The 11629-nt window shown below is 47.9% G+C and overlaps 1 protein-coding gene across 1 annotated transcript; it reads right to left on the bottom strand.

Moving 5' to 3' along the window:
* Positions 1–1866: 1866 nt before the first annotated feature.
* Positions 1867–10785, bottom strand: LOC128847253 (zinc finger protein RFP-like). The gene is given in 8 exon segments (XM_054046642.1): positions 1867–3421; positions 3424–3905; positions 4819–4878; positions 6472–6587; positions 7306–7328; positions 7641–7871; positions 9048–9143; positions 10351–10785. Coding segments are annotated over 8 exon segments (1572 nt in total). The 5' UTR covers positions 10768–10785; the 3' UTR covers positions 1867–3274.
* Between the last annotated feature and the right edge of the window lie 844 nt (positions 10786–11629).

The following is an 11629-nucleotide window of genomic DNA, read 5'->3' as shown; positions in this document are numbered from 1 at the left end:
ATCCTGTTTAACTCAGACCATTTCTCCAATTTGTCCAGATCATTTTGAATTATGACCCTGTCCTCCAAAGTAGTTGCAACCCCTCCCAGTTTGGTATCATCCGCAAACTTAATAAGCGTACTTTCTATGCCAATATCTAAGTCGTTGATGAAGATATTGAACAGAGCCGGTCCCAAAACAGACCCCTGCGGTACCCCACTCGTTATGCCTTTCCAGCAGGATTGGGAACCATTAATAACAACTCTCTGAGTACGGTTATCCAGCCAGTTATGCACCCACCTTATAGTAGCCCCATCTAAATTGGCTTTGGCCTGGTTTGCAGCTTGCTTGACATAGAGGAAATGTTGCCTTAAGTGATCTGTTCCTAAGTCACTATGTGGGACAAAGAGATATTTTCATCACACACTTTGCTTTAAGTCAACAGACACCCCAAACGTACTGCCAAGGAGCAATTAGCAAAGTTCAAAAACCCCTATGTGGAGAAAAGTCAAAGTGACCTATGTATAATCAGTGGTAATAAACCAATCAGAAAAGAGAATAACATGAAAATATCTTGTACAGCAAAACCCCTGCCACTTAAAAAGTTCGTGCCTGTGTAATGTATGAGTTATAGAAGATACTTAATATTCATAGCACTCCAAGGTGATTGGAAAAGAACTAATAAATATATAATTTGGATGTTTATAATATGTCAGACAATGTAAGGAGGAGTCGGAGCATCAGGGGAGAAATCCCCCGTGAGACGCCTGTCCCTCAGGAGAAGGGAACTGGGCAGTACTTCTTTCCGTATGTCTGTCATTTCTTACTTTAATAGTAATTGTCATGTCAAGGCAGGTTTTTGGTAGGAATAAAGGTTTGAATTAATCAAGCTGAGTGTTTTAGACCCCAAGTGTGTGGCATTCTCACCCAACAATTAAAAACATGCACAATCTAATTATGAACCAATTGACCAGAGCCACTCTCCTCTGACAGTTTCAGAGACTCATCCCAAATTCCCCTCCTAGATCCCGACTAGCTACCATATTAGATCCAAGTGTTTTCTGGGAGAAACCACTGAGCCTCTTTTCCAGTTCAGGAGAAATCTCCCTTGGCTGCTGGAAATTCCCCTTCACACATCTAGACAGAAACAATGTCACATGGTTATCTGGTATCAGAGGGGAAGCCGTGTTAGTCTGAATCTGTAAAAAGCAACAGAGGGTCCTGTGGCACCTTTAAGGCTAACAGAAGTATTGGGAGCATAAGCTTTCGTGGGTAAGAATCAAGTGAGGTTCTTACCCACGAAAGCTTATGCTCCCAATACTTCTGTTAGTCTCAAAGGTGCCACAGGACTCTCTGTTGCTTTTTACATGGTTATCTGTCACTTAATGACTCATTATAAGTTTTGGCTAGTGAGCTGCTGCTCTAATGGGCCTGGAATTAGAATTCCTTGACTTCTCCCAGCCTCAGAGCATATGCAACACAGCCCATGTCCATGCAACCTTCCCCTCAAAGGACCCAGTAATATTCTTCAACTCTGTCCTGGAGAGACCAGCTCTGGGGATAAAAGGGGAATTGAGTCTCCATGGCCAATTCACTCCTTGGCCTCCATGCTCTGATGGACAGGAGGTTCCTATGTTAAGTGTTGCAGAAATCTGTCCACTAGGAGCTAGACTGAGACTCTAACTTCCCCTCCCCAGCTCATTCCACACAGGTCTCCAAACAGCCCTCAGGTGGGGAAGACTCTTGACCACGGCTGCCCTGGGCTGAATGGTGACCAGGGCCCCAGCAGTGACAGGCCCGTATTCCATCCCCACAATCCTGAGGCAGCCAGTCCCCCAGGGACGTGACATCACTAGAATATAAACATTTTATTAAGATGATGTTTAAAAAAAAAAGTGTACGGTACAGAGTTTAGGCGTAGAAGTTTCTGGTGATCAGGGAATAACCTACAGATTAACAAGGGGTGTGAAGTTCGGTTTAAGATCAGCTGGCGTAAGGAATACATAATCTGCAATAGCCCCAATTGGGGGTAAAAGGTTAACGGGTCAAAGTACGGACACTGAGCTAGGAGGGGATGTTGTTCATATGATAGCTATGTTCAGGTGTGGAGTATAACGAGTGGATATAAATAAATAAAGATATCCTATCTCCTAGAACTGGAAGGGACCTTGAAAGGTCATCTAGTCTAGCCCCCTGCCTTCACTAGCAGGACCAAGTACTGATTTTGCCCCAAATCCTAAGTGGCCCCCTCAAAGATTGAACTCATAACCCTGGGTTTAGCAGGCCAATGCTCAAACCACTGAGCTATCCCTCCCCCTAGATGATGATGAGGCTGGATTAACCCTCATTTGGTGAGTTTATGGTTCCAGTTCATCTGGTCCAGAGGAAAAAGTCTCTCGGTCACTGAGATTCTATCTGCCAGCCGGGGTGCGACCCGGCCTTGTAGCTGCTGCTTGGTCTGCCTCTGCTACAAAGTAGCAAAGCAGGTCAATCTTTCCCATTCTACAGGTAATTCCAGAGTCTTCTATAACAGGGTGAGAACCTGAGGTTTACATGGATCAGAGGAATTTGTATCCAGCATGTGACCTTCCCCACACATTTGGCTGTAGAGGCCTGAGGAGATGCGGTGCTAACATCATCACTTGCTTCTTATCAAACTGTCTGTACTGGGCTATCATGATTATCACTTCAAAAGTTTTTTTTCTCTTACTTAATTGGCCTCTCAGAGTTGGTAAGACAACTCCCACATGTCTCTGTATGTGTATATATATCTCCTCAATATTATGTTCCATTCTATGCATCAAAGAAGTGGGCTGTAGCCCACGAAAGCTTATGCTCAAATAAATTTGTCAGTCTCTAAGGTGCCACAAGGACTCCTTGTTGTTTTTGCTGATACAGACTAACACGGCAACCACTCTGAAACCTGCTCCTCCTGCAGCTCCAGGGGTTCTTCACACCTCCCACTCCCATCTCTGGGGCTGTAAGAAGGGAGGGGGAGGGGCTTGCAGAGGTCATAGAGCTCAAAGGTTGGGTAGACAGGAGTCTTCCCGGGTCATAGAGATAAGCCCTAATGCTGGGTAGATGGGAATGCTCCAGGTCATAGGGGCTAGGAGGACTGTGGCTAGAGAAGCCTATTTTTCCATTCCCAGTGGGCTGTACCCCCATGTCTCAGTGACACTGTCTGACCCAGAATCCCCAGAGTCGTCCTGGATCATAGAGGACTGTGGCAAACAGGCTGCACAATGCCTGGTGGGACAATGAGATTGGCTTCTCTACCTCACTCAATGAATGCTCTCTATGGATTGACAGTGCAAAGGCTGAGACCCAAAGCAATCTCCAGGGTCACAGAGACTGTGCTGTCTGAGAGGCTGCTCTCAGGGTTCGCAGTGGTATCTTCCCCACCCCATCTCAGAGACACAGTCTGAGCCGGGTGTCTGGGTCCCAGACCTGGAGCCAGAGTTGGATTCTCTCCCTATTGAATGAGGCCGACGGGAAAGTGAAGATTGGGGCCTCGTCACCAGCATCAATAAATGTCACCTGCCCCCGGTCACAGTCCAGACAAACCCGGATCCTGCTGGGGGCCCGGCTCAGGGGCAGGGGAGTGACAGGGGAGGTGAGAGCCCGGAACTGACCCCACCACCGCCGCACAGCCCAGATCCCCCCCTCAGGGCTACAGTTCATCCCTCCCTTCCGCCTCACAGACTCTCTGGCCACCCCCACAGCCCAGAATCGCCCATCCCCCACCTCCACCTCCCAGCAATGTCTCCCCGAGGTGAATCCCTCACAGCTCAGCACACAGGGATCAGAGTCAAATCTTTCAGGGTTATCTTGCAGTCGCTGTCGCGTGTCTCCCCATCTCACACTTTTCTGATCGTCAGACAGGACGAGGATGGGATGAGCCGTGTCTGGATCCAGAGTCACATTCACTAGGGGAAGAGATAATCAGAGCGTTAGGGGCAGAGCTCAGCCCTGGGGGAGGCTGGGACCATTTCTCACACTCCCCAGCAGCCCTGTCCTGGTTGGGCCAGTCCTGGATCCCAGGGAGCTGCCTCTGTCCTGGGCACCTGAGTATGAGTAGAGATGTCACTGCAGTTCTTCAGCCTGTTTAATAGGAGACACTTTATTGCTTTCTCAATTCCTTGCAGGGGGCTTCAGCTCCCCCTGCTGGGGCTGCTCCATTCCCAGAATCAGAGACACAGCCAGGAAGGTGTCAAGAAGGTTTTAGTGAGAAAGGAGCAGAGGAGGCAGGTACCAGCTATAAACCCCACAGAAGAAGGAAACTCCCTCCCCTAATGCAGCCTCCACTGCCAGGCCAGGGAACAGAGAGGAAGATGCAGCATTGCGGAAGAGCTGCTTAACACCAGAAAGTAGGGGGTGGCATTGGGTGGGGTAGCCCCATCCACAGCCCAGAGAGAAGGGAGGAGCGGGCAGTGTCAAAGGGAGAGCATCTCCCCAATCCAGGAAGCAGGGAGCAGCTCCAATGGGAGTGTCCAGTCCTGCCCAGAGGAAAGGCCAGATGTTGGAGAAGAGCGATGGAGAGACCTCTTGCACCAGGGTAGAGCAGAGGGATGTGTCAGGGCAGAGAGCTTTGTTCGGGTGATGCTCAGTGCCACAGTTTCTATTAATCTGTTTGGGCATGAACGCAGCACCAAAGTTGGTGTCAGGAGTGTTTCTGTGACTTCAGCTTGGGATCTCCTCCCTGTTTAATGTGTTTATTTATGGAGTTGTGTGTGTCGTGGTCGGTGTCACTTTGGTTGGTAACTTTAGCTACAATCTCATGAAAATGTTTTCACTGGAATTTTCTCATGATTTAAAGACAATCTCCACCTCCAACCTCACCCTGTCTGTGTGCTCCTAGGGGTTCCCCTCTTGGTGTTTCCAGTGCAGATGGCAGAGTGTCTGGTGATGGAAAGGAGAAAAGAGAAGAGATTTTAGGCTTTCATATTTATAACAGCATCCCCACTCTGAACTCCTAGACAGTTTTCATCATGACAGAGAAACAGACAGAGAGTCGCAGAGACACACTCAGATATTTAAAATAAACTAATCTGAAACCTTCTCTTTCCTCTCTCATTCAGGTATCTCTCAGCAATGGAACCAACGTCCTTGCAGCCTCACAACCATCCCAGGACACATAATCCATACAAGATTTATTTTCTCCTCATCAACCCCTCCCACCTTTCAGATTCCAGCTGGTTTGTCTCATTCACTTATGGCCTTTTGTCGTAACCTAGACCCAGATCATACAAAAACTTTGGCATCACAGTAACTTTACCCACTTTGGTGCCTTTGACACTAATTGGATGTTGAGAGTTTGCAAAATCCTGGCTCTAATTGTGAGCTGCTGGGTCTGTTTACTCAACGTTTATACTGACTGACTTGGCTTTGGCCTGGTTAGCAGTTTGCTAGACATAAGGGAATTGTTGCCTTAAGTGACCTTTATATCAAGTGATGTGTTCCTAAGTTGAGATGTTTTGACCACACAATATGCTTAAGGAGAACAGACACCCAAAATGTACTGCCCAGGAGTGGTAAGCAAAGTCCTAAAATCCCTATGCGGAGGAAAGAGTCAAAGTGAGCTATGCATAATTAGCGGTAATAAACCAATGAGAAAAGAGAATAACATGAAAATATCTTGGAGCGCAAAGTCCTGCCAATAAAAAAGTTCATGCATGTGAATTGCATGAGTTATATAAGATATGAATATTAAATAACACTCAAAGGTGATTGGAAAAGAACTAATAAATATGTAATTTGGATGTGTATAATATGTCAGACAGTGTAAGGGATAGTCAGAGCTTCATAGGAGAAATCCCCCATGACCTGCCTACGCCCCAGGAGAAGGGAACTGGCCAGCACTTCTTTCTATATGCTATGGCAAGTAGCAAATATCCCAATGGCTGGTGATGGGGCAGTAGACGTGGAAGGCTCAGAGTTATAGAGAATTCTTTGCCGGGTGTCTGGCCAAAATGCCAAAATGCTCAGTGTCTAACGGACCACCATATTTGCGGTTGGGAAGGAATTTTCCCCCACATCAGATTGGCAGAGAGCCTGGGGTTTTTCGCTTTCCTCTGCGGTATGGGGCATGGATCGTTAGCAGATATTAAACTAGAATAAATGATGCATTCTCTGATTTGAGGACTTCAGTAACTCAGCCTAAGGTTAGGTGTCAATTGCAGGAGTGGGTGGCAAGGTTCTGAGGCCTGCAGTGTGCAGGAGGTCAGACTAGATGATCGTGATGGTCCCTTCTGGCCTTAAAGTCTATGAGTCATTTCTTACTTTAACCGTAATTGTAATGGCAAGGCAGGCTTTTGGTAGAAATAAGGGTTTGAATAAATCAACCTGAGTGTCTTGCACCCCAAGTGTGTGGCATTCTCACCCAACAATTAAATAGATCCATCATCTAATTATGAACCAATTGGCCAGAGCCATTCTCCTCCCCTAGTCTCAGAGGCTCATCCCAATTTCCCCTCCTAGGTCCCTTCTCGGTACCTTTGAACTTCCTCAGAGTCTCCATTACAGCAATAGTTTTCTGGAAGAAATCACTGAGTTTCACTTCCAGTTCAGGAGAAATCTCCCTTGGCTGCTGGAACTTCCCCTTCTCACATCTAGACAGAAACAATGTCACATGGTTATCTTTCATGTAGTGACTCATTATAAGTTCTGGCTAGTGAGCTGCTGCTCTAATGAGCCTGGAGCTACAATTCATCTACACCTCCCACCCTCAGAGCAGGTGCAACACAGCCCTTGGCCGTGAAACATTCCCACTTATGGTCCCATTAATATTCTTCAGCTCTCACCTGGAGAGACCAGCTCTGGAGATAAGAGGGGAATTCAGTCTCCAGGGAGAATTCACTCATTGGCCTCCATGCTCTGAGGGACAGGAGGTTCCCATGCAAAGTGCTGTAGAAATTGGTCCACTAGGAACTAGACTGAGACACCAACTCCCCCCTCCCCAGCTCATTCCATACAGATATCAGGAGGGAAAGTCTCTTGACCACTGCTGCCCTGGACTGAATGGTGACCAGTGCCCCAGCAGTGACAGGCCCGTATTCCATCCCCACAATCCTGAGGCAGCCAGTCCCACAGGGATGTGACATTGCTAGGAAATACTTTAGGTCAGTCTTTCCCAATGAAGGGATAATTCCCGAGTCTTCTATAAAAGGGTGAGAACCTGAGGATGAAGTTGATCAGAGAGATTTGTATCCAAAATATGACCTTTCCTCACACATTTGGCTGTAGAGCCCTGTGGAGATGCGGCTCTAACCATCTCCAAGCTCTTTCCCAGCATTGTGAAGTGTGTAGGGGAGTGAGAGAGCCATGTACCTGCTCAAGGTGCTTCTGACATCCTAGAGGAGAGAGAGAGAAAAGAATCTCAGTCCCATCTGATGCACACAGGGGATCCTAGGGAAGGGATTTAGCAAGTACGAGGAAAAGAATGCCTGCCCTGACCCAGAGCCATGAATCGCTGAGCTAATGGGGTTTTCCCCATCTCTAATATCTCTGTTTCCGTAACACTGTAAAGAACAATAGTCGTTCACATGTCAGGAACGCACATGCCGAGTTACACTGAGATCTCCGACTGCTGGACCCAGCGCTTATGATTCAGGAGCCCTCCCTTCCCTGTGTGGGGATATGGGATGTTTCTCACTAAGTCTCACCTGCAGGAATTCACTCGCTGGCTTCTGACACTTCCCCTCCATCTCACTGATCAGCTCACTGAGATGGGAAATCTGCTCGGAGAGTTTACTGACATTTTCATTCTGTATCTTCACAATTGCCTCATCCAGCTTCTCCAGCTGGGCCAGCAGGAGTCGCTCTTGTTCCTCCAGGAACTGCCGCAGTTGCTGAAATTCAGACACAATCTTCCGCCTCTCGGTTTCTGTCTGTTTCTAGAATAAATAAGGAAAGGGCTGGTCAGGAACATGGATGAAGCTTGAGGGCCTTTCATACAGTCTTACAAGAGAGAGTTTCTTTACAATCTCTAACACATCTGTGTAGAGACCAGGACATGAGCTGTCAGGCCTGCTGCTCAGAGCTGCAGTTGGAAGTCAGGAACTATGGCCAAAGTCAGAGCTGGAGTCAAAGTCAGGATCTCACCAAGGGCTGAGGACGGAGTCGAGCTCAGGAGTCATGCCAAAGGCTGAGTCAGAATTAGTGTCAGGAGTCACGTGGGGGGTCAGGGCTGGAGTCGGAGTCAGTCAGCCACGCAGAGTCAGGCCGGAATCAGAGTCAGATAGCAGTACTCCAGGTCAAACCTCAGCCAGGAACAAAGCCAGGGCAGGGCCAAGCCAGAGGCCAGTCCAGCAGCAGACCAGGAGTTCACTCAGTTGTTTGGACAACTTCCCGTGACTCCTGCTGGTGTAACTCGTGCATCTGAACGTCTGCTCCAATCAGGAGCTTTGTAGGCAGATCTTTTGGTGGGCCACAGTTCCACTAGCCCCTCCCCTGCTGGCTCTGGAGAGCTGCTGGGTTGTGGTGACCGTCTGGGGCCCGTGGACTGGAGTTCAAAATCTGCAATCTTTCACATTGTGGCACTGGACTCTATGTTCTCATCACACAGGAGAGGATTTTCTTACAGCTACCCATTTGCCCCCAATGTCTCTTAAAGGGATGTCTCCATGTCTGACGTGGTTCGGACACTGTGTCCAGTGGCCTCAGAGGGTACATCTAAACAGTAGCGAGCCTCCAAGCCCATGGCAACACTCAGGCTCTTGCAGCTCACGCTACCACACCAACAACAGCTGTGTAGACATTGGGCCTCCGGCTGGAGCTACTGGGATATAATCAGTGTAGTCTGGGAGAAGTTTTGTGAACACCATAAGGAATAGTAATTAACTCACTAATTAAGCCACATCTTAGATGCTGCAGAAGGTGCTGTTGTCTTTCTCCGGGGAGAGAACATTTGTGATTCACACACCTGTGTACACACACACACACACTTAGAGTATCCCATGATCATGGAGAAACACATACAAGCCCACATTCACCAAGGCCACAGAGAAATCTACCAGCAAACAACCCTCCCATCTCCATGTCCCAGCAGGTGAAGAACAACAGGCACCTACCAGATACTCCTGGCTTCTCTTCTCTGCAGCCTCTTTAAATCCCAGCAGCTTTTCTCTCTCTTCCCTCAGGGTCTGCAAATGGGCCTGGATTTTTTCCTGACAAACAGAAATGATTTAGTGGGTTTATTTTGAGGCTGACTGTCTGTTTGTAGGGGGCATTTTCCCACCTAAAATGCAAGATATGTCAGTCTTCCTAGCTAGACTAGGTGGGGGAGGTAACATCTTCTATTGGCCCAACTCCTGTTGGTGAGAGAGGCAAGCCTTCCAGCTTACACAGAGCTCTGCTCTGGGGAACATACTCTTTCCTAGACCTGAGCTCTGTGTAAGCTTGAAAGCTTGTCACTCACCCAGAGAAGCTGGCCATGAGCAGATATAACTTAGAGAATTTTTTCACTTGACCACAGCTCGGAGAGCCACCTACCTTGTCTTTCTAATATCCTGGGACCAACACAGTTACAACAACATTGTGTACAACAGTGGGTTCTTCTAGATGTAGAACATCAGAGACACCAAGGAAATGAAACCTTATTAATGGAAACTGGGAGTGTTTTATATTCAGAGTTGAGTTATTACGTCCACTTTCTCCATTGATTTAAATTGGCAGGAAACTGGTCTCACATGGTGGTGAATATTTAAGAAACAGTGATATCAATCCCAGAAGCCGCCGGGGAAGCCATATAGGTTGCAATGCTCAAAAGAACCCAACTCCATTGACTCTCAGCCCTGTACCCCTGGGGATGGGATGGGTTGGACACTGATCGAAGGCCTAGGGCAAACCCCATTAGATATGTTGATTTGTGTTAGGAACAGCTGGGGTTTTCCCTAGCGCTGTCCTAGCCCCTTTCCGTGGCAATGGCCTGTAGGTAGCTACCCCACCATCCCCAGCAAAGGTCCCAGAAGCAGTGGATTCTGAGAGATTTGCATAAGCTGCATTATGGGACTAAAGGAACCACTCTGGCTGGTCCTTGCCCACGTACACACTAGAACAGTTCAGACTGACACTGGTCAGCTCCAGCCTGTGGTTAGTTTTGCTACAATCCAGTGAAATCCCAGTGGTGGAAGCTGGATTTGAAAAGGATTCAGCTGCTCAGAGAAAACTTTCCCATATCAGACAAATTTAAAATCCTCCTTTGTTGCCTTTCCTGCCAGGCTGGAGTATCATTCATTTCTACAGCATCTTTCATGCAATGAAGGCTACACAGAGCTGAATGATACAGTTACACCTGTCTTGGGCAACTTGTGATGCCACTAACATGTAATTAAAAGCCTAAGTTATTACCCATTAGACTGGACAGCTCAGTACCTTGTACTCCTGGGCAGCTTCCTGTATGGGAACCACAGTGTGAGCGCGATGAGCCCGGGACTCTCTGCAGATCACACAGATGGGGGTTTGATCCTCTTCGCAGAACAGTTTCAGAGTCTCCTGGTGTTCCCCACACACCCCGTCCCGTCCTGTTCCCTTTGCTGCCTGTAAACTCAGCCGCTTGGCGATTTCTACAACATTTGCCAGCTGCCTGTTGCGTCTGAGGTTTCTCTGTTGCACAGTTTCTCTGCACTGAGGGCAGGAGGCGGCTGTATCGGATCCCTCCCAGCACTGGCTGATGCAGGCTCGGCAGAAATTGTGCCCACACTCCAGAGTGACAGGTTCTGTGAAATACTCCAGACAGACGGGACATGTAGCTTCCTCCTGGAGACTTTCCACGGGGTTCTCTGCAGCCATGACTCCCTCTGGGCAGTGGAACAGGGTAACAACGTATGTTTCAATTTTCTGAGTTCACATTATGCCCCACCTGCAGCAACAACTGGGTGTTTCCCTTCCTGGAACTGACTCGTTCTGTTGGTGAAGCAGGAATAAGCCCATTGTGAATTTCAGCCCTGGAGGCTTTAGTGAAAAAAGTACCACTAGGGCTCTGGTCCTGTAATCAGTCCATTAGCTTGTGTGGAGGGTCAGTGGGATTTGACAGGGGCATCCGTGTCCCCCTGTGATGCTGAGCCTGCAGAAGCAGGGAAAAGATCTTAATCTTTATCTAAAAAGAGAAAGGAAAATGTTTGTTTTTATATTTAGGTTCTTAGACCTTAGCTGGAGAACTCAAGCCAGAAAACAAACTGTTTCTTTTGTTTCTGAGTGATGAAGTTTAACTCTGGTCATGTTCTTAACCGTTTCTACTATGCCATGCGCCCAAGAAGCTTCCCATTTTATTCAAATGAGAGCTGAGATACTCATGGCATCACAGGATTCCAGGAGCTGGGGATTTAGGAAACACACTGGGTACTGAAAGACTCAAGGCTGCACTTCTGACTATTGAAGGTCCTTATCTGCCTCCCATCCCTGTACCATGTGTTTAGCCTCACAACATTGCTACGAGGTGATGAAGTGCTGTGACCCCATTTCAAAGAGAGGAACACCCAGAGCAGAGCAGTGATTGCCTGAAGCCACGCAAGAAGACTGTTATAGAGCAGGGAATTGAACCTGGGTCTTCCAAGTGAAGAGTTAAACCACCAGACCAGACTTTTTGTCTGCATTAGGAGCCTGGGAAAGGAGGTGTCATGGTGTATGCAAACCCCATCCCCTTTTGGGGCAG

Source organism: Malaclemys terrapin, chromosome 13 (assembly GCF_027887155.1).
Source record: "Malaclemys terrapin pileata isolate rMalTer1 chromosome 13, rMalTer1.hap1, whole genome shotgun sequence".
Classification (NCBI taxonomy): Eukaryota; Metazoa; Chordata; order Testudines; family Emydidae; genus Malaclemys; species Malaclemys terrapin.
The sequence above is the reverse complement of the archived record's forward strand: the minus strand, read 5'-3'. Positions and strand labels throughout refer to the sequence as shown.